The 26,875-nt window shown below is 34.8% G+C and overlaps 2 protein-coding genes across 3 annotated transcripts in view; one reads left to right on the top strand and one right to left on the bottom strand.

Annotated features, from left to right (window-relative positions):
• Positions 1-26,875, bottom strand: part of LOC104369327 (centromere protein P) — a 149,635-nt gene that overhangs the window by 33,256 nt on the left and 89,504 nt on the right. The window lies entirely within an intron of this gene.
• ECM2 (extracellular matrix protein 2) lies at positions 1,118-21,991 on the top strand. The gene is made up of 10 exons (XM_033003061.2): positions 1,118-1,371; positions 4,855-5,172; positions 9,955-10,143; positions 11,489-11,971; positions 12,295-12,410; positions 14,051-14,186; positions 15,522-15,679; positions 17,096-17,235; positions 18,365-18,691; positions 19,450-21,991. The coding sequence occupies exons 2-10, from the start codon at positions 4,878-4,880 to the stop codon at positions 19,652-19,654; spliced, it is 2,049 nt and encodes a 682-aa protein (XP_032858952.2). The 5' UTR covers positions 1,118-1,371; positions 4,855-4,877; the 3' UTR covers positions 19,655-21,991.

Here is a 26,875-nt window from a genome sequence, read left to right as displayed (position 1 = left end):
GTTCTTTTCCCTACTTCTGCTAGAAAAACTGCTGTCCTATTGTTCGACTCACCCTTTACAAATCAATGTTTTTAGCACAGGTACTGAACCGTGCTAATTCATTTTAGATGGTTGTTAAGTATAACTATCTCCATTTGTTAAGTATAACTATCTCCATTCTTTTTAAACAGCTCCAGATAAAGTACAAAAGTTTAATATTTTTTCTTTTGACATCGCAAAGCAAAGTACAGTAGAAACTGAATATCTATTTTAAGAGACAATATGTTTTCCCAGTATCTTTCTACCACATACTGGCTAACAATTATGGTTAACTCAGTGGTTATACCATTCCATGACTATCTGCCTAAACGTTCCTCAGAGTATGAATCTGAGCAAACAACAAATTTTTAATGTCAGAAGAACTCAGACAACTCCATCTACCAGGTAAATTTGTCATTTCTGAAGCTTAGCAGGCTCACCATCTCATCAAACCCTGACACTGCAGGAGCTCTGTCTGGGGCTGAAGAAAAAGGCTCTTCTGGCATACAAAGGACTTGTGGTAATGTACCATTTTTCCCTCCCTCCCCCCCCTCCTCCCTGACTCAGTTCTCATATTTGGATTACTAACTTCACTGCAGCTTCTGCATAGCTGTGCTTCAGGATCATGTTTCAGGATGTAATTAGCCTTACAAAAAAATGAAGGGAAAATGCTTCAGTCATTTTATTTTCCATGTATAAACTACAACTTATGGTGAAATCATTGCTGTAAATGGACAAAAAAATCTTCCATGATGAAACTTCAACAAAAAGGTTTGCTGCTTGTGGATTACAGGCTATAAGGGCAAGACTGGATTAAGAAAATATGAATTAAAGAAAAAAGTTCTAATTTTAATAGATGTTTTTATGTTAAGGTTATGCTTGACAAAATGTATTATCTCTATCAAATAATAAATCTACATTAAAATCATGCCACCTTGAAACTAAATTTCTGAATATATAAACCAGAACTGAATAAAATACACACTTTTTTGTGTCTTTTGAAAACACTCCACTTCCCTGTTCCTTATGCAACTGCAAGTACTGAAAGAGAATTTCCAGCTGTGCCTTGTCAGCCTACGGACCGAACACATTGTGCTGCTTTTCATTTTCCTTAAGTGAGCTTTTTAGTTCTTCGAGTAACAGTATTAGCTGATTCTCTGCACACAGAACAGAACAGCGCTTTGTCCCCAGGGAAAGAAGCTATTTCAGATTTAACTAAGGAATCATCTAACATGTTTCAACAATCCCTACTGTTTCTCTGTTTGTTTTAAAGATATCACTGTGATTTTGTTTCATTTGCAACTGGAGACTAAATGACACCAAGCAGAATCTGCTGTTAGGTTAGATTACAAGGTAAAATGTTTTAAATTTTAAATTACTGCTTAAAGCATGGTGCTGAATGGCTTAAACTACATTTTAACTTTGCAAATATGTATGAAATAATATTAGCTATATTTAGCAATACTGAACATAAATGCTTTTCTAGATAATGTATGCAGTACCAGTTGATCTGCTTTTTGTTTGTTTGCCACGCACTTCAAGCTTAAACTAACTGAAAGTGCAAATAGTTTTGCTGGTATGGCTAAATGTAACTCATTTCTATGCAACAAATTTAAAGAGAAGTATGTGAAAAATCTTGGTAAATCATTTTAACCCCTGTGTATCATGAGAAATAACCTTGACATCTTAGAAACATGTTGGAATTTAGACTGAATACATAAAGATAGATTATTTAATAAATTCTGACATTCTAGTATTTCTAAAGGGTCACTACTTTAACAATTAACTATTTCCATTAGCATAATAGCAAAATGACAGATACTAAACTTACTGAAGATAAAAATGTTGAAAGCTATAAACTACTGAACACAGTACATGACAAAAGTAAAGATAATAAAGATGGTTATACATACTATGCATGATCTGAACATCTATAGGTAAAATGAAAAAAAAGTAGAGCAATGCAGCCACATTGAGAGTATCTGTCACTGCAAAAATATAATAATTTCATCATATTAGCTATTGACAATTTTATTTTGATATATGATAATTTGTTACAAAGGTCACATAAATTGAATAGGCTGAATTTGCCCCAAATTAAATTTGGCTGGTATTATATAACTTTCTGATAGATGATCTGAGGATTTCAGTCATGGACAATAAAGGCCCAATGCATTTAAGGCCTTTTTCTTGTATGACATACACAATTTGGACCTTAAGATGTGAGACAGCACTTATTTAACAAGCCAAAGAAAGAAACTTAGAAACAGAGCTCAGTATTTTGCATGCAGGGAACACCATTTGGTTGAAAGTAGCACTATTAAGGTTTCAGTAATGAAGGATTAACTTGGTATGAAAATATAGCATATAAACACATATTTGAACAGGATTAGTTTATAAAGACATATTATTGGGGGGGGGGGGTGCAGGGGGGGGGGTTGTTTTCCATTGTTGCTTTTTGTAATGGTTTGTTTTGTTTTTAATTTGTAATTATAAAGTATTTTATGAAAACAAGTTTCATGTTAAAATAATTTTATTTCCTATATAGTTTTACTCTATATTGATGTTAACAGCAAAGTCCTGAGACAACTTTTGTACAGAAACTGTATCTTAATTCACCCTATATTAGTCCTGACTTCTAAAAGCTACGTGCATCGAGAATGGAAAACTATTTCAGTCATGCAATTATATGCCTATGGTCACAAGAATTAATGGTTAAATGTTAAAAAAAAGCACTAATGCAATGCAGTAACTATATAGCTATGGCTTTATTATAAAGTATATATAAAAATGTGACCATAATTAAGATGTCACCAACTCAACAGAATGAATACACATGTTCAGGCCTTTTCTTCATATATTCAGTTTTCCCTAAGGGCTCTTTGTGTGTTTCATTCCAACTTGTGGAACAGAAGTTTACTGTGTAATTTTGTAGCCAGTCATTACCATGCATGTAAGTTAGAAACCAAAAACATTAGGTCATTTGTCCTGCAAGCTGAGGTACTAAGAAACAAACGTTTTCTGAAAAAGAACGGACATCATCAGTGCAACATACAAGCTTCTGCATCTATGCAATATGTTAACTAACAGTAATTTCTGTAAATAAAAGGCCAGTATAAAGTCTATACAGAATTTTGGAATAACTGATTTTTAATGGGTAGCAAACAGTAAACTGAAGTCTGGATTAATTTCAGAACCCTGCTATTACGTAAGATGTTATATGGATCTGTGTGAGACATTTGCGTCTCAAATTTCTCTATATGGAAATAAAAACATCAGCTTAGCTTAACAGAATTCTGCAAATTAATATACGTTTGCTATAGTATTTTAAAATCAGAATAGTTGAACACAGAAACTACAGTAGTAGAAGTAAAAGCATACTGTTTAAAACACATTTACTGTCAACTTCCCATTTAAAAACATGAGAATAAAAAATATGAGAATTATGCTGTTGAAAGCATGAAAAGCATGCAATCAATCACATGCCTTATGTTAAAGAAAAGTTAGGCAATTTGTACCAAAAACTTGACCTATTATATAAATCAGAAAATACCAACTTGCACAAGATTAAAAAAAAAAAAAATCTGATTCAGGCAAAACCACAGTTCAAGTTCCTGAAATAATACTATCCTGTATTTATACAACATAAATAACTATAATATGACTAACTCCAAAGTGAAAAAAATATAAATCCAGACTGATGAACATTAAGAAAAAGCATTTTTTTAATCCCCTCAAGAGTTCTTTAGAGAAAAAACATGGACATACTCTAAGCCTTGTCTTGGGCACAAAGATTAAGTTCTCAAAGTCTCAAGTTCTTTACTAATTCTCATCATCACAAGAATACTAGTGTCTTCAGACTGTCTCAGTTAAAGAGGCCACAGGACAAGAGTGTTTCCTTTTTGAAAGAATGATGCCAACAGAGCTATGACAAATCATTAATAACTTTGGACTTGCACAGACTTACTTCCATACTGGTACAGCCATTGCTGGATATGCTTTCTATTCATACTCCTGAATCTCGACTGCTCTGTTTTGGAATGCCACCTATTGGTGACACTAAATGCAATTTTTTTTTGTCAGAAGCATAAAAAGTCTCAAGATATAAAATGATTTTTAATTTCTTCAAAAGTAAGTGCAGAGTACAACTCATTATAGATCAGGTTTTTTAGGCTACCTATGCTTAATAAAAACTTCCCCTAGAAAAGCAGACATGGGATGTCACAAAGAGTACTTTTGTGATCAAACTTCTAAAAGGCCTCCTCTTCTGCAGAACCAAAAAGATTCTGTTAAAGAAGAGAATGGCTAGAAATGGAAGCAAAAGCAACATCTCTTTTCATCTATGGTGAAAAATACCTTGCACAGAAAATACAAACCAAAAGCATTTGGGGCAGCGTATCAGAAACGAATTGGGCATTTTTCTGTTCCTTTGCCATTCCCATCTTCAGAAGTTAAAGCAACCTGGACAAAATACTAGCAATCGAAAAAGTGAAGAAACACATCAAGAAACACTCTCAGGAACTCCCTTGCTGGAAGCAGTAACAATTACTAAACTACAAATGCCTGGTGGCACTGCAAATCTAAACTACCTCTTTAAATGCAACTCCAAACACAAAGCTAGCACCTATTTGAAATTGACTCCTGCCCATAAGGACGGAGAACCACGGAACTAAAATTGCTTACTTTAGCTCTCACAGGGCAATCTCTTTCCAAAAGGAAGCTTGGTTATACTGACCTACCACATAGCAGTCCACACGCTTTGAAAAGGGCACCATGTGACTGACAATCCTAAAAGCTCTCTAGGTACCTAATTTTCCTCTTTTTTTCCCATTCCAGGATACTTGGAGACACACAAAACCATGCAGGCTACATCATTAATCTATTATTTCCTGCTTGTGTCTCTGTGCATTGATATTTCTCAAAATGAAACTAGTGCACTTCTCAGGAGGCAAAGGAGAAGAATGCGCTACAGAGGATTGCGGAGGAGCTCCTCAGCAGGGCACAGGGCCCCAAGACAGCCACGGATGAAGCTTCCAGCTCCTGTTGCTGTAGTACCCAGCATACCTCTTATTAATATTGATGACGGTGTTATGGGAGTATTTGACTCTCTCATAGGCTTGGGTGGACATGAATCTAGTTACAGTGTTTTACCAGGTAAGAATAAAGCCCCTCTACTACTTCAGAGTGGGACAATTTTTTCAAACACAACGTATAAAATTATAAAAGCTTTATTTTAGCTCTACTTGCAAATTAAATAAATCTCAATTATCTTTTTGCTAACCTACTTTTGTTGCCTTTTATAGCAATTTTGTGGTTAGCATATGAAGCTTTTTAATTGTCTGTGCTTAAGCTTTACTGAGAATCCTGCTTCACCAGGTAACAGTAATGTTTTCTGCAATTTTTCTGCATTCTCATTTCACCTTACCTAATAAAAATGTTGTTGGGATATTTTCATAATTTCAAACATAGCAAGTTTGAAGGCCATTTTGAAGAATTTCTTGCTCAATTTATATTCTAAGTCAATTAACATTTGACTGAGTCCCTAACACCAATAACACCAGTGTTATTTAAAATGGATTTCTTTTTTTTTAATTATATTTTTGAAAAGCAGCATACAAACTATGTCTACATGCACTATCTCAGGAATAATTCTTTGTTTCGTAAATAAATTAATAACACACAGTAACAGTTGCAATATGAAATTTATACTACAAACAACACCCTTGTGTTGGAAAACTAAGCTAAGAGAGAAAAAAAATGCTCATTCAACACAAGATCACTCTCACCCTCCATCTATATTGAGAACCCAGATTTATTTAAAAGAAGTTCAGTAGTATGATTTGCATAAAATTTGCCTTTTTGGTGATCTAAAGGTTTTCACATCTCTGCACTAATATGTATTTTATGGTTTCTGAAGGAGATGTAAGGAAGAAGATTCGGTGTCTTAAGAAACAAACAAACCAAAAGCGTAATTTCCTTGATCTTTGCTGAAACCTGCCTTGGCAATCATAGCAGGAGTTTCTCAAGGCTCCTTAAAGGACACAAGACTAGACAGGGGTCGAGAACTGGTAGTTAAGTGACTCTGGGATGTTGTGAGGAACCAGTGGGTCATGTCCACTCTATAGCTAATAAATATAAAGGCATAGATATTTCCATTCCATCGCCAAGAGATCACACACTGAGTAAAATCATCATATGCAATTTTATGAAAAAAAAAAAAAAAAAAAAGAATGTTCTGATTACCACTGTTCTACATAAAATGATAATAATCTATTTTTATAAGGAAAAAATTAAGCCTTTTCTTGTGTCACACAAGAAACATGACCCCTAGGTTAACAGGTCTCAACTTAAATGGCAAACATATTTTAGTCACATTTTCTTAACAATTACTATTTGTTGTGAGTCCTTACTTTCAGAAAGGCTGAACCATTTCAAACCATGTGCTTTTGCCAAGAAAGGTTGGACCAGATGATCCTTGAGGTCCCTTCCAACATGGTATTCCATGATCCAAATATTTTTAAGTAACCGGTTTTAATGGGAAAACTAGCAAAACTCTTGACTATAGCATTGCTAGCATGTACTACAGTATTACTGTTATAATACACACTACTAATGTCAAAACTTTTAATTTAAAAATATTTTTTAAATTAAACAGAGGAAAATACCACATAAATAGCATGCACTTCATGTAAGATATTCCAGTGTCTCTGTCAGAGACCATCAGTCATGCTGAAATGATGCATGGTTCTTCCCCCCTCCCCACCCCATTTGTTTCTTTCTATCTGGACTTGCATCCAAAAGCTGAGCTAAAACCACTGAACTCATTTTATTTGGAACTTCATGCTGAATTTACACCATATTTCCAAAGGTTAAAAGTCCTGTCCTCAGCTGCCAAAGACTTCAACCACAAGGTATTTTTTAGTCTAGCTTTTAAAGTTCAAAATTTTTTCAAGTTAATGTCAGATTTGGAAAAAACAGAGCCTGTTTAATAATACAACACTATTATTAATCATGCTTCAAAACAGAAGAAAATGCAATCTCAAACTTAATTTTCATTCCCCTAGCTACTTATTTTGCTCTTAGTAGCCTAAAAAACAATTTACAGATATCATATGCATGATGAAAATTAACAGTTAAACAAGGTTTAACCAGCCATATTTCCTTCTTCCATATAAAAATCATTTGCATATGAACCATTTAAATTAAACAGCTTACCGCAACATAAGATAATTTGCAGTTGTTTGTCTTCACAGTCTGCCTATTAAGCAGTGAAGAACAGGATGTACACTGTTGCACTATTTCTAATATCTCTTTAGCCTCTCTTCTCCCTGTTCATACCACCATACTAAAGTTACTCAGTGGATAGGAAGTTTAAGGAACATCTCAACGCAGTCTTTATTGTCTCTTAGGGGTTACGTGAGTTGCAACAGAGTGTCAAATAGCAGTTGTGTAAGACAATAAAAGGGTACCTCTTTGCCTTTAAGCACATGCTCTTGCCTTTTCACATAACTCCCATGTACACAGAAAACAAGATAATTTGTTAAAGAAGTCTGCCCAGGCCAAGGCCTGATAACCCATATCCTTATGCTTATTCAGACAAGATTTGCACCAACTTCAGATACAGTCTAGTAGCCTAAACAAAATAAAGAATTTAAGGAAGCACAGAAGAATTTCCATCTCAAGCCAGATATGCTCTGCTGGAACAGCTGACATTTTATTGTTTAACATGAGAAAGTGTAGTGTTCTCTTTGTGTTTCCTTTGGAGATTATTTAAAAGAAATATTGTGGCTTCCTGGCAAGCACATAAAAACCAGAAGTCAGGATCCAGCAAACAGCTGGATTACAGATACCTGGATAGAACGACAAGGGACTTACAGCCAGCTAACATTTGGCCTGGGCTAACTCATCTCCTCCTTCAGTTAACATGGCTTGAGTTGATTAGAGCACAACTTTATGCGGCTGAAATTATGCATACATATCCTGGACCTTTGAAAAAACAAGATGCAATTGTCCAAAAAAATCAATTTCTCCCCCTTTCTATCCTGAGCGTAACTTAAATTAAAACAGCTTTTTTCAAAATATAAGGAATATTGAGGAGCATACAAACAGACTGATTCTGATAATTGATTTATATTCTAGAAAACAGGTTCGTGTCCAATAGTCTTTAAATAGAAGGGCAAAGGAATACCTTTGTTAAGAAGCTGAGAGTAGGACTGCTTTGAAAGACTTTACAAATTTTCAGTCAAATATTAATTCCAGAGTCATTTCAAACCAAGTATCTACAATAGTCTTGTCAGGATATTTAGAGACTATCCTGCATACTCTTCTTAAAACTGAACCACCAAGCATGAACCTCGGTGGACTGTGGGAAAGCAGACTCTGCAAACACAATTTGTCTATTGCAAATAGAAATGTCTCTTGCTTGTAAATTCAACCGAGGTAGGATTTTTCCACTGTATTAGACAATCTTCATCTGAAGAAGGAAGTCAAACCAAATAGGAAAAATGGAAATTTTTTTTTTATTTATACACAGAAAAGTACAAAGTAACTTAGGAATGGGGTTTCAGCTTGAAACAAACACTTCAGCAGTGTATTCCTAATTAGAAAGAGGAAAAGGAAGGTGTGTAGGGAATAGAGCTTCTCATCAGCTTCAGAGGGACACTCAAAAATAGGAGAAGATTTGCATGGGATGAATAATTTCAACCTTGGCTTTCCTTCTCTCAAAAGACCAAAAAAAAAAAGTATCATGCTAAAGTGCAATGCTTATCCTGGAGTCTGGATGGGAACTGCCCAGGGAAACTTGCTGAGGTAGAGTCCATCACTGGAAGGAAAGAGATACAGTTTCCTTCCCAAGTCTTTACACTCTCTAAACAACTTGCCTACTGAATATCTAAGTGTAGCTTACAAAACAAATCTCTTCTGCATTTCTTTCTGAAAATTTCAACTGGTATGCTGGGGAAATCTCATTTTTTATAGATTCATGTCCAGAAATTTTGGAAATGAAGTCTGTCTTAGCACAAGTTGTTCAAGCTTGCTACGTTCCTAGCAAAGAGGTTTTTTCAGTTAAAGCAAGTTACAGGGAAGAGATGTTTGCCATCTTACCAGTCATTACAGAATGGACTTCCGTTAAGTCTATGAACAGTTACTATAAAGTGAATATTGCTACCCTCCCAGTTTCACAGAACCTTAACAAAACTTTCTCATTTAATGTGCAACATATTAGAAAAGATGGCTAGTGCACAAGAGAGAAATAGAAGGGGGGTCTGGAAAAAAAATGTTCTCAAGTTCTGCATCGTTTATTTTAACTCCACTGTGATAAAGAAAACTTTTGCTTCTTTCTCATCTGTATCTATGCACAGCTTTGATTTAGATCTGTGAATTCTGCTTTCCATTCCTAAGGATGGAGAGAAAAGAGGAGCTGCCATGAAAAAGATCCTTAGAAACTCACCACCTAGATTTAATTTTCCCATTTTAGGAATATCTCTGAACTTGAATAACTTCAAGAATTTTTCCAGAACACAAAGCTGGTAAGGGTCCTCACAAGCTGGCTAGGAAAAGGGGAAAATGAAATATTATGATGACTGCCTGAAATAGAGGGAGCACAATTAGAGGAACAAAGAACCTTTGCTCTGTTTTCACTGTGAAGCTGTAAGCAGGTAACAGCTACGTACACATTAATTGTGTGCCTCCCCCTTGATTACCTTCACACCTGAGAGGCCAAGAACCAACTAGGGATTGGTACCTACTACTAAGCTGGAGAAAATACACTAATGAAAAATAAGGAATAAGGGTATAATACTTAGAACAGGGTGTATTTTACATATTTTCAAAATGAGAACAAAATAGTAGTGCTTCTTGCCAAAGTTTTAAATAAATACTATTGGTTTTATTTCAGTTTAAGATATTTAACTCCAACATTCTAATTTCTTTTCTCAGGAAAGAAGGGGCACTGCATAGCTAATGGGATGATTATGTATGATAAAGCCGTCTGGTCTCCCAAGCCCTGCATTACTTGTCTCTGTTCGAAAGGAGAAGTGATATGTGATACAACCATGTGCCACGCTCTGAAATGTCCCCAAACGATTATACCTGCAGGAGAATGCTGCCCGGTTTGTTCTGATACTGGTACAGTACACCATAATATTATTTACTATTTTAAAACTACCTCATGCAAAACCCAACATAAATACTACATGTAATGATATAAAGGATTACAAGGTACACATTACCCTTTTAGGGAGAAAACAAATGCTGAAGAGCAGGTTTTCATAATTTCTACTCAAGTTGACTTCTGTTTCTTAGAGTACACTGGCTGTTAGATGAGTTTGATACAATACTTAAAGAAAAGATGTTAAGCATGCAATAGTAAAGATAATTATATTTATTTTTTTATGTTCCCCTTTCTGTTTCTTCCCTCCTATTCTTACAAAATTTTGGTAAATGTATTAAGAAAGAACATCTGGTTACATTTTATATGCCACTTCCATTTAACGAAGAATCATTCAATTACTACTAGCCATTATTAATGTATTAGACATATATACTAAACATCATACAGTTTACAGACTGGTAAATGTTTGTTAGGAGTGTAAAAACATGCAGCTATTTGATACAAATCAAGAGAAGAAAGTCAACTTGTAAGTAGAACAACAGAACTACAATCTTGTTGCTTCTTCATAAAAATTGAAACAAAATCAGCATCTTTAAAACAAAAAGGAATGGAGGAGATAAAGATGAAATGTGATTTCCTTCCCCCACTCCCAGTACTCTAAGTCTCAAAGTACTGGACTTAACCTCCTCTTAATGTAAAAGTATTATTTAGCCTTGTGTGTGTGTGCATATGTGACAGAGAAAAACACCAAGTAGAAACATCATAGAAATTAACTGTAGAGCTAGAAGTCATGTTGATTGAAACAATTATAATCCTTTTATTTGAATTGCTCTGTTATGCAAGTAAAAACTGCATTTTGGTAATGAAGTTAACATGTTTCCCTGGTGAGCTCCCCACCTGCAGCACCTCTACACCTGACTGTCCCTTGCACAGGAGAACAATTCTTAACCTTTGTGAATTTTGTTTACATTACCTTCCTCTCACTGCCAGACACATTCTTTTTCCTCATTAGACACCTCCATCAACACAAAAAACTAATCAATATATTAGTTCAAAAAGGAAGATAATGAAGGCTATTTTTTTTTTTTTTTTTTTCTGGAGTTGCAAGGAATCATAGCTGTCTACAAACTGTTCTGTATGGTTGGATTAATCATTTCTCAGTCAAAGTATGTCTCATCTGTCAAGCAGTAATGTAAGACCATATTTTCATTCTTTCAAATCATATTCCAAGGGCAATATTATTCTTCTATAGTTACGATATTTTTACTATATGAGGGGAACAATGTTTACTAAAATTTTAGTTTCATTTCCTCTTATCAGACAACTTTTTTTTTCCTTTTGTTCTCTGCATCTGGATAGCCTCCTCTTTGGATTCAAGTATTATTTCACTGGATGACATAAGTGAGTTGTCTGGTGATTCTCCAGAACCCAATGACCTTGACAACACCAATGTACTGTCATCAGCACGTACTCAAACTGAGAACGATGAACTGCTTAGAACAAAAGTGGTAGAGTTTAAAGAGAAAAAGGGTCGTAAAAAGGATGAAAAGAAAAGAAAAAGGAAAGGCAAAAAGAATCAACAGGCGTATAAAGCCTACCACAGAGGAGAGAAGCCTGTAACAAGAAAGGGAGCTGCAGAAGAAGAAATACAATATGAAAGTGATGAAGATGATGGTACTTTCAGAATGCCATCTCATGTCCCAATTCCTGTTCCACCCATAGAAGCTCCTCCTTTGCCATCTGGATGTTCCACCTCAGACACCACAGTAAGCTGTATTAACACCAAACTTACACAAATACCCCCAATCTCAGATCCAGATCTAACAAGTCTAGACCTTACAGGTAATTAGTGAGTCTACTTTGCATGATTTTTCTCATGAAGTAACATTATCCATTCCCAAATACAGTCAACAGCAGTGTTAATACTTTGTTGTTCCTTATCATAGAAATGTATTAGAATGAATTTTACAGCTGAGCCTCTAAAACAATCAATTAAAAATGTTAGATTTGCTCACTAGTGTTTAAATACTAATATGAATGTATCTACATGGGATTATTGTACATAATACAATTTTTTTTCTAACATACTTTTAATGTACACTACTACACAACTGAGATGCGTACTGCAACTCATACCTCAACTATTTTCCTGAATTCCATCCTAGGAAACAGTATCACTACTATCTCAGATGAATCATTCAATGGGATACCTAATTTGGAATGGATTGATCTGAGTAAAAATAACATTACTTCTCCTGGCATAGGTCCACAAGCATTCAAAGTAAGAAAGCCTAACTTTTCTACTATCCTAGCACTAATTATTGCTTAAAGGAAAGTTTTTCCTGCTTTTCAGTCTATACATCTAAACCACTTTGCACCTAATATGAGTAACCATTGTATAATTATAATGCAGTTAAACCTGGCTATTTCAAGAAACCTCTCATCGTAATCAAGAATAACTAGAGAATGGCATTGACCAACTATTAAATGTTAAACAATAAGAGAGAAGCTATTTTCTGATATTTTATTGGTGGCGGTTGAGAGATTTCAGAATTGAAGGGCTCCTATTCCATTAACAACGTCTGGGATATTCAGGCCCAACATATGTAAATTTATGTATCATCTTTCTCACTACATTAGCTCTGTGCTCTTGAATTAGCCTGTGCTCTTGAATTCCCAAAAAGATCTGCCTATGCCAGGTCTTGCTCAATAGCAGTTTATGTAATCAGCTGTATGCTTATTGTTGACTGTCTTTAATGAGAAACTTTCGAGCATAGCTACTTACTAAAAGAACAGCTTAGTCATAAAATAGTCTGAGGATATATATTGACTCTTTCTCTTGCAAGGGGAATTTACACAGTGACAGGCTATTCCAGTGCATTTACATATTCCTCACTTGAAGACAGAATAGTCCCATAATAATCTCTCATTCAAGTGCATACAGATAGTAATGGAAATGTGGAATTAAGGCATCGAGGCTTTGTTTTTTCAGGCAAGATGAATACAAAAAGCATATGAACAACAAATTGAATTATCACGGTATGTTTTTAATTTTGTTTCCTGCCATATGCAATCAGTCTTCTTGTAGGACTCTCTGTATACCACCTCCATCCATAAAACATGAACAGCTTTGGCTGACTGACTTCAAAGGACTTCAGTTCCTACAACTCCTATGAAATCAAAGTGGATGGAAAAGACAAACCAGGAAGGTGTCTCAATCATTAAATAAATTTTAGTGAGGCTTATATCGTACCAGGCAGTTAAGACAAAACTGGAGGAAAGGAGGCTTCAGTGGATCCACTACTAAACCAACTCCACCTTCTTAAGAAGTGCTCACTACTGCATGATTACTAATGTGCATTTGTAAAAATTAAGCTATGATAATTTTTCATACCAATTTTCTTAAGTTGGCTGAAGTCATAAAAATCCTAGGTGATTGAAAAAGTTGCTGTCAATATGCTTAAGTAAATTTGCTGACCTACAGAAAACCATCAATTTGCTCAGAAATTAAGAGTATAAGTGCATTATCTATAAAAGTATGCACTCTGAAATCCTAAATACTGCAGTAATGTAGTAAGGTAATACTTACAGGAGTTAAAGACAGTAGCAGTAATACAAATAGTTATGACTGGATAGCTGCAGGGTGGCCATGTGGAAAGCTGATGTGCTCAGTCGAGCTCTTCTGGTTACACATTACATTAGCTGGCACCTTTGTTATTATTTAGCATAAAGAAACCAATTAATTAGACTGATAGAAGAAAAATTTTTTTTATTCAAAACAGTGGATACTAGTGCACTGCTGCTGAAAATCTTCAAAAAGCAATGTATTTAAGAAAAAGTTAACTATTATTACACCATATGTTTAATCATATATTTTACACCATGATAATCTAAGTTGTCTTCTTCATCCCTATGATTAAGATCCTGAAAAAGCTAAAACGTTTGTATTTGGATGGAAATATGCTGGTGCATATTCCCTCTGAATTGCCATCTACTTTGGAAGAAATAAAAATAAATGACAACCACCTTCATGCCATTGATGAAGACAGCTTACAAGGTATTTAGAAAATTAATATTGATCATATGAATAAGATTAAAATAAATTTGAAAAGAAGAATGTTCAACCAAATGCATCTGATTTTATATACCCCCAAAAATAACTGCTAGCTTTTAAGCGCTGTATTTTCAAAAGGCAACGAAAGATGAAAGATTTGCATGACAAAGTTTTTTAAATTACCTTTTCCCTTCTTATGCAATGTCTACTCTCTCAAAGCACTTAATATAAGATTACTAAGTAAAGATGGATTTGAAGTATGTTGAAGATACCTACTCTCCTGACCCATATTCTGATTGTTGTACATGTGGTGACACTATCTTAATTATTTTTTAAATTCCATGAGAGTGAACAGAATTTCACTTGCCTGATAAATAAGGCAGAATGTATGGAGTTAACCACAATCATTTTAAGTCAAGCTAAATGTGGGCTGATATCAAAACAAGAAAAAGAAAAAAAAAGGGGGTGGGGGGGTGGGGAGGGAAGCACAGAGGGAAGGAAACCAGAAAGGGTACCATCCATGTCATAATTTGACCATTTTGCTCCCTTTCCTCTCCTGGCAAAAGGGTCCCTGTTTAATCTGGATCAGTTTAGTGATACAGCTCACTATGGAGCAATATAAATACTTGAGCTAAGACAAAGAAAACTTAGGCAAAGGGCTGAAAGAGGCTTTTAGTTTAAAATCAAACTGCACTCTTAGGAGGAGCTATACAAAGGTTCTGTCTGAAAAAAAAAAAGTTATTTGGATTATGTATGAATGCGTAACTTACTATTATGAAATATTATTTCCTGCTTACTTATGCTGATCAACATTGGTTTCTTCTGTGACCTGCATTTGGAAGGCTGAGGAGGAGGAACAGGATAGTTTGTGATGGGTTCTCACCACAGTTCAGTAGGTGGTTGAAAGGAGTAAAGCAGGGAGGGGAGGATACAAACCCAAAGAAGGAGTAACATACCCGTTATCACGTAAGTGACTGGAGACCCATGGAGGTTACTGGGCAAGTGCACAAAGGTCAACATCCACACAGTATTCCAAATATCACCTGCACATAACCATGAAGTAATAAGGCCTAAATGGTAGCACTATCCAGAAGTCTTACAGTTGCCTTCTTTTCAACTTGGGAGAGCTATAAATAATGCTCTAAGTCAATTTCCAAAGTTCTACAAACTAATAAACAATATAATTCTGTGAGATAATAAATGAAAATCCTTTCACTATATTTCTTCATTGCTGTGAACTGATGTGAGTAATGTTTAAGATGATTAAATTTTAAACGTGCATTTTAACAAGATATGAGATGGCATTAACTAACAAAAAATCTACCTTTTTCTTCCCAGGTTTAAAGAACTTGGTCACCCTGGAATTAGAAGGAAATAAACTTAGTGAAGCAAATGTCAGTCCTTTGGCCTTTTATCCTTTGAAAAGTCTATCTTACTTGCGACTGGGAAGAAATAAATTTAGAATTATCCCACAAGGTCTTCCCGCCACTCTTGAGGTAAAAACAAAATAACTGAAAAAAAAAACAGAACAAAACAAAAACAAACAAACAAACAAAAACACAAAAAAAAAACCACCAAAAGAAGAAAGCTTAATTTGTCCAGACATTTTCATCATTTTCTTGTTCAACTTACTGCCTTACTATCATCAGGTAGAGCTAAATTTAACTTTTATAAATTTCTTTCTAGATACACTAAAACTTTTTATTCCTAAATCATTAATTCTAGGAATTTACTTAGATACCAACTTCATTCCAAAAGGTATCTTGTCTGAATTTATCGAGTACTGCCTCACAAAATAGTATAGCCTACAACTTCTGTCTGTTCAGTGACACATCGTTCACATCACACTCCTAACACAGATAATGTCTTAATGCAAAAACATTGTGAACTTTGAATTACCACACAAAGTTCACAAAACAGCATCAAAAATGACGAGATCTATAAAACCTGTTCTATAAGGAAAGTCTAAAGGAACCAAGACTGTCTACTCTGAAACAGAGAGATATGCCTGTATCTAACCATCCTCTTCTATTTTTGGCTGGTCTATGTCTCAATTTCCCTGGTTTTCCACACCTTCACTGAATTCCACTTCATTTGGGGTGGGAGGCAGTGTCTGAATGGGAGGTTTATTTCTCTTCGCTGAACAGTTTCCTCATTCCTTGATTTTTAATCACGACATTTCTTTCTCCCATCCCATTCCCCTGGCCAGAATTTGAATGTGAGTTGTTGTGGTAGTTTGGCTTAGATTTTTTAGGGATGCTGTATGGAATGTATTTTCTTCCTCCTTTTAGATCTCTGTCTAGTTTCATTCTCTGCTTACCTCAGTCTTTATTTCAAAGATAAAACTTGCTACCCATTAATTTCACCATCTCTCCTGATTCTACCCTTCCTTTTGCTCTTTCTCATTTCAGTGTCCTTGTATTTCCTTTTATCCTTGGGATCTTCCATAATCTGAAAGGGGGGGGGAGGGGAGGAGGGAGACCAAATCTAACAAAACTAGCAATATCTTTTCTATAGTTTCTTCTGCAGCTACTGTCTGCAACTTTGTCTCATGTTCTCTACTACCCATTCGCACATACCTTACTTTTTTTTTTTTTTTTTCCCCTTCACTTCATCCCTCCTAGATGAAACAGTCAACACCTGGCAAGTTTTTCTACACTTCGTATGCTTTGGGAACATTTAATTTTAAATGAACAACTAATAAATTCATAACAATTTTCACGCTACAAAGTTGCTTTTCTCTTTTCCCAGAGCCTTCCTCTACAGGCCCTAAATTATATTTCGAGTCCTACATATATTTTAGTCACTGCTCCATTTTTATTTCGTATTTATCCTACATTACAAGCCACTATCATGAACTTAATCTGTGTAAAACATGCTTTTGCAAATTTTCTTTCCAAATACACTTACAGGAGTTATACCTTGAAAATAATCTAATTGAAGAAGTATCAGAAATTTGCTTTAACCATACAAGAAACATAAATGTCATTATGCTAAAGCATAATAAATTAGAAGAGCACAGAATAGCACCTTTGGCTTGGATAAACCAAGAGTAAGTACAAATTATTCAAAATATAATTATTTTTCTCTATTATTAGTGAGTCAGATAATGAAATAATTATTTCAACTTCATTACTTTTAACTTGAAATTGTACTTATTATTTGATTTGTTATCCTTAGCTAATTTCTCTTAATTTCCTTTGCTTAAATTGTATAACCTAGGAAGTATTCAGCTGGATTTCAAACAAAAAGATCTTATATCTCAAATCTGTACCATATTAACATAAAATCCCAAGTATTTTTTCTGACCATCTAATTAAAAAATGAACAATCATTATCAATAATACTCCATACAATTCTTTTGGTGTTAATATATAATCCTCAAAGGTAATTTAAAAAGAAGTTAATATTTTCCTAGCCTTATTTCTCATTAGATTAAAAATTATGAAAGTAAATAAGATGAAGGGAACGCTGTGCAGCCGCATTGTATGAAAGTAGAATAAAAGCAGAGCAAGCAATGAGGACGAAAGAAGCAAAAGACAATACTGCTTTTGATTCTTCTGGTAAATTGTTTGCTAAGCTATGAATTGTACCTCGTCACAACCTATCAGCTGCAGCACTATCAGTCAATTTCTGGATTTGTAAACTGCTTAATCTGAAAACCACCACACTGTTACTAACAGCTTCTCTCATCTCTGGAAGTGAAGTACACTGGAATAATTCTAAGGGAGCCATTCACAAAACAATTCAATTTCAAATGGGCTTTAGAACAAAATTTAAAAATCTGAGGCAATGGGATAACCACTGAAGTCCCAAGCTGCTTATGTGTTTTCCAGTGTAACTCATTATAGCAATTCTGCAACGTCTATCAATCACAAATTAGTCCCTTGGGTTTCCCCTATTCAACTCTGTATTCATTACTGTAGACTTTTTCCCATCAATGGAATTGCTGTGCTTGATTGATAATTAATGACTTAAATTCCTTCTATACCCAGAGTAATTATGCATAAACATGTTCCATAAAATATATTGTTCCATTAACAGAAAAAAATTTCCCTTTGAAATTTAGTTTCCTTGTAAGCATGCGAAGCACTATTTTGTACAGAACGTAGCATTAACAATGTTGTATGCTATGATGTTTTCATGCCCCCCCCCCCCCCCTTTTTTCTCCTTTAATGCAGGAACTTGGAATCAATTGATCTCTCTTATAATAAGTTATATCACGTTCCCTCCTATTTGCCAAAATCTTTACTACATCTGATACTTATAGGAAATCAGATTGAAAGAATTCCAGGATATGTATTTGGTCACATGAAGCCAGGGCTGGAGTATCTCTACCTGTCCTTTAACAAACTTACTGATGATGGAATAGATCCAGTATCATTTTTTGGAGCATATCACTCTCTGAGAGAGTTGTTTTTGGATCACAATGAATTAAAGTCTGTACCATTTGGAATAGATGAAATGAGAAAACTACGTTTTCTAAGATTGAACAACAATAAAATAAGGTAATTTCCAAGTTCTTTGTTACATTAATGGCATTAAAATAAATGTAACAAGACATGCTTTGTTTTAAGAACTTTTTAATTTTAAGTAAACCTTTTTTAACAAACTCTGAAAGAGCAGATAAATCCTGCATTTTCTCCTGCTGTATTTCTGCATATAATAAGAGAAAATTAAGATTTTTACCCTCCTTATATTTTTGAAAATGCTCACAAAGGTGAGCACCACTTCTCTTCAGGAAATTAATCTGTAAAACTGCTTGGGCCACATGTCCAGTGGGGCAGCTACAATTTGATAGGCACAGGAGTCCCACCAGCTTTTTCTGCTCTTGTACCTGAGCCCAGGCTGGTTACAAAAGAAGTGGAAGGAGTCATCAGCTGCTGATGGCCACTGAGAGTGGCCTCTGGGCGGGTTTCAGCCAGCCCCAGATGTGAAGCTGGGCATGCTCTCGTTCCTCTGTACCACTTGCAAGCGAAGGAATGACAGGCAGAGGGTCTTACATGTGTTAAACAGAGTGGTCACTCAGCAACACATGGCAATACTTTCCTCAGGAAAACTGAGCATACGATATAAATGTGAAAGCAATGCAAGGAGAAAATTTTAAAAAGAATGACTTGTAAAAGTCCTTAATAAATGTATTACTGAGAAAATTTAATGTACTGATTAAGCTAACATTTTCAACTCTCTAAATAAACAACATCTCTAACATAAATTATGAAGTTACTTGAATAATTAAAATACAATTCTTCCCCCAATGTCACAGGACAGTCCCTCCAGAACGCATCTGCAGGACTCATACCAGCGATGACGATGCTCATGAGAACAGTGAAGAGGAAGAGAATGAAGAGTCACGCTTGGAACACGTTCATCTTGAAAACAACTATATCAATACAAGACAGCTATCACCACATGCTTTTTCATGCATCAGATCCTACTGCAGTGTTGTTCTTAAACCACAGAAGATCTAATAAACACCCAGCTTTTGCACTGCAACCCCTATTCTCTAGAAACAGAGCTTTATTTATTCTCTGCTACTAACAAGTCTGCTTATGTCCTATTTAAACCCTTCTTACTACTATAAATAAGATACAGTATATTGTATACTGAAATAAGGTAATAGGGTATTGCTTAATATCATTTCATTATTAAATGTAAAAATAGAAGTTCAAGATTATGTCATAAATTTTTACTTCTATTGACATAAATTCTACTTAAACACAATTGATCAAATGGTGCCCCCAGATATATCCCCACAAGATCAGATTTTAGAAAATAATATAACCAAATCCTCAACTTTCTCCTGTCTTATTTGATTAACTGAATTGAAAGTATTTTAAATGGTAGCATCAGCTTTAATAATAAAAAATAATAAAAATAGAAGTCCTTCAGCTACACTACATTCTAGCAGTATAAGAATCAAATTTAAAACAGACATGGTACTGGATTTTCCAGCAATAATTTTGCAGTGATAAATTATCTTCCAACTGAAATTTCACAGGAAAAAAAAAAAAGTGTTAAATTGTTTGCTTTAGAGAGATGACCTTGAAAGCTCATCAGATTGTGTGTTTGAACACAGGGAGCTAGAGGAGTGAGCAATTAATTTCTATACGGATGTGGGTTTTTTTTTTCTTTTAAACAAAGTTTATTTGAATTAAAAACAAACAAACAAAAAAACCCACAAAACCTCAGAGAATGTAGGTCCCATTCAGTTGTACAATAGTTTGATAGCTTTTTGCACTGTATAGGATCAGGATCAAGTTGCCCATTTAGGGGACTAATTAGACTTTGTCAACCCTACGAAATATTCAGTTAGTGATTATTTGAAAGCTTCTAGAGTCATAGATCACCACTTCAGAGACAATGTTGATAAAGGAGTTTCAGTAAAACATAAAAGTTGGACCAGATGACCTTTGACATCCCTTCCAACTTGGCATTCTATGATTATATGATTTGACATGAATGTCTGCTTAGGCACACAACAGTAAGTGTTCACAAACAGATCTCGCTTTCCCTAGAAAGGTGTTCAGTCTCTTGAAGAAAAGCAGCATTTTTAATATTCCACTACAGGTTTTAATATTATATTATTTCTCTAAAGTAGCAAAAAAATGGATACAAAGTAGTTAATGTTTTTATTTTAAAGAACAACTTCAATAAAAATTGAAATTAATTCTAACATCTTTCATATTACTCAATTCCTATAGGCCTTTCTTATAAGAGTAAGCTGGTGGTAGGAAATGATTACAGATCACTGGCAAGTCATTATTCTTCACACAGACTCTGCTTCCTCTGAGATATTCTGTGAGGCATAACAAAATATGTACTCTTTTTTTTCTTCAGTACTGTAGCTATGCTGCCTAACAATTTCTTCTTCAGAATGGACCAGAACAAAGGATGAAATGGCTTAAAACACAGTTTGACTTTTTTGGAGGCATATAAAAGCTGTAAGCATCTGCACATTATAAAACCTTCCAAGGACACCTATTAACTACTGAACTGTAACTTCATTGCCCTCACTCTGGAAGTGAAGGCTTCACTGTGCATTTCCCCCACATCCCAGTCTACTGCCAACAGACACATCAGTGTAAGCACACTTCTCACACAACACTTAACAGTGAAGAATCTCCAAACTTTTTTTTTTTTTTTTTTTTAAGCTTATTGTGGACAGCATACATCTACACAAGTTTCATTTTTTCTGAAGCTATACAATCATGATGAAAACAAAATCACATTGCTCCATCTCAAAGTTCTCTCTTAAATAAACGATTATCTGCAAGGCACACTGGTACTTCATCTGCAGCGAGTCAAAAGATAATGTATTTCTTTTTCAAAATAATCCTACAATGTGTGGATTTCTGTAGAAAGATTGCTTTGGATATTTTGTTTGGTAAAGTATGGTTAGAAGTCATACCTTAATGATTGTTAAGTTTGGTAAAGAACAGTGAAATCGACAGGCTGATTTTTTACATGCAATGTTCTCTTCGGGGTGATGATTTTATTGCTTGTGTACTTTTAACATTTGATTCCTTCCTTCCTTTTCACTTTGGCTAATATTCCTTTGTCTTTGTCAAACACCATTAAGTTCCCAAACTACTGTTTTGAGAGACTAAAAGAACTAAATTATTAATACTTTCAGTCTATTTCTAAATAACTTCAGACTTACTTTGCAACACTGCTGAGCAGTGCTTTCAGAAGTTTTACTAAGCATTTTGAATACATGGATTGACCAAGGGAGGGATTTCCAGGTAAACAAGCTGCTGTATTACACCATTTTATGCATTCTTATAATAAATGTAAGCAAAACACCACATATTGCTGCAATTATTTTCATTCAAATAGAATACTTTTCTTATCAAAATGTTCAGACCCACTAGAAAATCTCCGCTGGATTTGCACGGGATAAGACTGCTAAAATACAGACAACTAAAGATTTATTGTGACCATTAATGTACTTTTTTCTCCAATATGTGCTTTTTCATTTTTAAGATCTCATCAAAATGCATTTTATGCAAGTCATTTGTCTAAGATTTTTCCTTTGGTCATTTAATGTAATGAGTATCAAGCTTGCCTGAAAGTATGCTAAGTTGTTCCTATAAGAAGCACTGAGCCACATAATATGACCTAAAGTAAAGTTACAGTGCAAATGTAATGCCACAGTAGTGAAACAGAGAGACTGAAGGAAAAACATGTTGGAATTGGAACACAACAGCAGCAGAGGCAGAATACCAAGGAGGACAAAGCAGCCGAGGGATGAAGGGTATGCAACAAACGGATGCTTACTCACTTAAGAAATACATGGGCAATTAAACCTGGGTAACATTTCCATATGTCAAATATAAGCAGTTTAAGTCTGCTTGCTCTTCAGAATTACCAACTATACTGGAAGTCAAATGGACTTTATTATGAAAAAATCCAACTACTTTTTAACAGTAAGCCTCAAATGCTTTTATGAACAAAGTAAATAGGATTATCACCATTTTAGAGCTTGTGACAGTAAGATAGAGAAGTGACCTGACCATGCTCGGTCAAGAAAAATATTGGAACAAATACAGACTCTGGCCACCAGAAGGATAAAATATGCAAGGACAACTCAACACAAAGCCCCTACAGTTACTGTTTATTCTCTAAAACATATTTGAGCAAATAATTTCTGCAGGCTTACACTGGAAATTAATATTCCTCAGGAAGGCAATTAGATTGAGAATGGAATATAGTTCTGCTGAAGTATTATCAGACTGAGAAGTCTTATAAAATAGTATGGACCAAACCCTGTCATAGCCATTAGATATTCTTGTGGAACTGAAATAACTTGTTTGAACCCAGTCATACTGGTCCTTTGAAAATTTATTGTCTTACAGAAGTAGGCACCACTTGATATTTTAGTCTGACAAGAAGCTCAATTGAAAGAAACTGGGAGAGCCTTCACATTATTCCTAGATAAGTGGAATAATAACTGCCCACAGAAAGTCACTGTATGCAAATCAGCAAGTCCTTGATGAGAATGTGGTTTGAGGAAGAAAACTGTTAAGCCAAACAAGTAACAATTTTGACAATCGGATCTGGGTAGATGCACAGAAGTACTCACGTTTCTTCTGTTCTCCAGATGCAGATGTAGCTGGAATTTGTATTCACAGATCAATTCAAGAGAGAACAAGCTGCAAGTTGCTAAGACTTCAGAGATGTTCCATCAGAATTTTTTTTAATCATTTCAGAAAGGAAGCTACTTAGAGTAAGGCAAAAAACCTGAATAATTTTTTTTAGTAACCCAACCTGAGACAAATGTGAGGTAAATGTATCTGAATACAAAGATGTAATGTAAATGTTGAAACTATGAGATGGTAAGATATTCTAAAGTCAGTAAGAGATTCAGAATTGCAAAGGTTAGGGTTCAATAGCTGTAGCAATTCCAGAACCACAATGCTTTGTGGCAAGAGAGGAATTTTAGGGCTTTAGACTCTCTGTCTGTTATATTTCCAAATTCTGACTTGCATTGTTGGCTCATCCATCATACAAAAGAATTTGGACAAGACCCGCTAAAACCTTCAGGTAGGTTCCATTATAAATTCAAACATAACAGAAGGCATCTTGTGGTTATCACCATATTAATAAAATGGTATCGACACTGACATTTTTATTGAGTAGGATTTTTCTACCGGCTAAATGATGACAGAACTTTGAGGATCTGCCTGAACTGTTGCTTTGTGCACAGGGACACACACTTCTGGTAAAATAAAAACTGCAAAGCAAAATAGGATTGTTACCACAGAAGCTTGGGTAGCTTTCTGATTCTGAAGCAGTGATGTTTCCTCTAAGATAAGGTAAAAGATCTTTCCTTAGTAAAGAAAAAAACCTCAGAAAAACAAAGACATCAAATGCCTCCCAAAGTGAGATTGTTATTATTAATTCCCATGTGTTGAGGCTGTTAGAACTTCTGAGACCCCCAAAATGCAGGGCTCGGAGTATACACCCTTCTCCATTTTCCATTTCAATTTAATATCGAACAGAGATCAAACCTACAAATCACGCAACTTTGCCATAAAAGGGAGTTTGAAGCATGACCACTAGCTTTCTAGTGGCCCAAGACAACAAAGTGAGTTCTAGCCAATGAATTCTCTTTTACGTAACACTACAGAGCATCATGCTTGCACTGCAAATATTCCTTAGCATTCAATAAGAAAAAGAATCAGAACGTGAAAGCATGATTTTATAATTTCTCTACCAACAATTCGGTTACTCTTTTACTGAAATAAATCAATGAACTTTTAAGACCTCTCTCAAGTCACAACTATTATAAAGTTATATCACAGCAACAAAATAAACAGTTTATCTTTTCTGTTGTATAGTAATACAAATGTTAACTAATTGAAACTCTCATGAGAAAACATTTTCTAAGTACTCTGTTTATATTCTAATGTATACAATTTCCAGAGAACACAAGACTATAGACAGTAAAATATTAGAAATATGAGAAAATACTACCAAAATAATTTTACACAATAATCCTGATGACTTTCTGTATGAAGCAGTTTTCAGAAAACAAGTCTGCATATTGTAAGTTTGTAGACCAATACAATATCTGGTGCTCTGGAAGTTTGAAGCTTCCTTAAGTGAGCTTCAAGATTTCTACTCATATGGAAGTGTAGGTACTTAAAAATGAAACCACAGGGACCTGCCTATATCCTTTTTGGATTTACAACCTGAAACAACCAACAAAGGGTCACTCCTTTTGCTTAAATGCAGAAAGCAACAGTAAACATGCAGTACCAACATGAGTTACAACTTTTATACAAGCACTCCTTGCTAAAGTTATCTATCAAGTTTTGGAAGATCAAAATTCAGGTCAAACTGCTGTTTAAAGGGGGTCAGAATCATACTGTGACCATCTTGTAGAACATCCCAACCACAGCAGTAAAGCCTACTTTGGAAAGAGTGCGTGTTTTTAGAGAGACTTCCTTTTAAAGCTGGTTTTGCATGAAGGAAGTATTCAAAGATTTAGTGGACCAGAAACAGCAGTCAACCATGTAACTTACACTCCTTTGGAGGAAACCCTGCATAACAGTCTTACTGTCTTCTTGAAAAGTGAAAAAGGTATAAACATCCATCCAAAAAGACCAGTTCATAATAACATGTTTGACTTATTCAGTAGACATACATTCCTGTTTTCTTAATGAACAAAAGAGAGATCCCTATTGCTCTTGCTTATTTAGTAATGTTACCCTTCTATTATAGCTACTTACCATTAAATCCCAAACTCTCTATTTCAAGAGGAAAGGCTTTAATTTTACTTCTCTTGGAACACTGAAAACCATTTTAAATGGGGAAAAAACAGCGGACGTGAAATAAGAGCTCTGATTTAATGATGTCAACAACTTCTGTACAGTTGCAAGGCCCAAAATATTGTGGAAAAATGTTGGAATGCTTTTTCCATCTAAAAGTAGTGAAGACATTACTTACAAAACTTCTAAATGTATTAAACAGATCTCTGCCTCCACACTAAGCAATAATCATATGATCAAAATGAACTTAGCTTTTTCCTTTCTTAATAAATTAACCTATTACTCAAAAGTTTTATACTGATTCAGGCATCAAGCATCTATACTCAAATGCTAGCAAGCATAATTTTAACAATGTTGTTACAACCGCTACAATGAAATTCAATGGAAATACATTGCTTTAATGTTCCAAATATCTAAGTTACAAAGCTGCATTACACATATAATGTTCCTTGTTAACAGACACCTTGTTCCATATCAAAATTCCATCAGGATAGACCCATAAAGACTTAGCACTGTTTTTTAACTTTTCACCTTAAGAAACGACCAAAGAATATCAAACAGAACTTTTCATAAACATCTTCCAATATATATGATGTAAGACGAACAAGTTGGAACAGTTACTATGTCATTGAGTTACCTTTGGGAAAACATTTATATACCACTGTACATCCCTGAAAGAACTTACAAGTACTGCACAAAACATTTTTGATCACACCAAAAGACAATTAATGATAAACTATCATCCATTTTGTGATATTGAAATACTCCAGTTAGTAAAGCAAAACTAACCCAACAGATTTGCTAGCATTATGATAGCATTCAACTTTTTCACACAATAAATGCCCTTATCTAAACTTGATAATGTTTGATAAGTCTTAAAAGGAATGGCATAAAAATAGCCAAATTACCTCAGGGTGAATCTCAAAACTAAATGAAACAGCTGTCTTAAGCACAGCTTTATTTTGCATCAAGGAAACTAAAAGCAAAGGAACACCATAAACAGCAATAGCCTTTCTCTGTGGAATTATTTTTGGTCACTGTCAAAGACAGGGGACTGGATTAGATGGGCTCTGATCTGATCCAGCACAGCTGTTTTTATGCTCTTACATACTTTATACATGGCCCTGCCTAATTGCTACTGAACATAATTTTGCACGTTTCCATTAAGTGCTTACTGACTTTATCAGCCTGTGAACACAGTTAATAAAGTTTCCCAATACACAATCTGGTCATTGCTTTGAAGCTTCTTGCAGCAATACACGACTGCCTCTTTTCAGTCATGTCTGTTAAAAATTCCCACCAATGAACTGAGTTTCCCAGGATACAAGATACAAACAAAGTGGAATCTTATTTGAACAGTGAGGTGGGCTGGAGGCGGATGACAATTTTACCTCCTGTCATTGCCCAATAGATGAG

The sequence above is a fragment of the Tyto alba genome, unplaced genomic scaffold (genome assembly GCF_018691265.1).
Source record: "Tyto alba isolate M040663 unplaced genomic scaffold, T.alba_DEE_v4.0 Super-Scaffold_3, whole genome shotgun sequence".
NCBI classification, from domain to species: Eukaryota; Metazoa; Chordata; class Aves; order Strigiformes; family Tytonidae; genus Tyto; species Tyto alba.
Note: the sequence above shows the minus strand (reverse complement) of the source record. Positions and strands in the feature narration are given on the sequence as shown.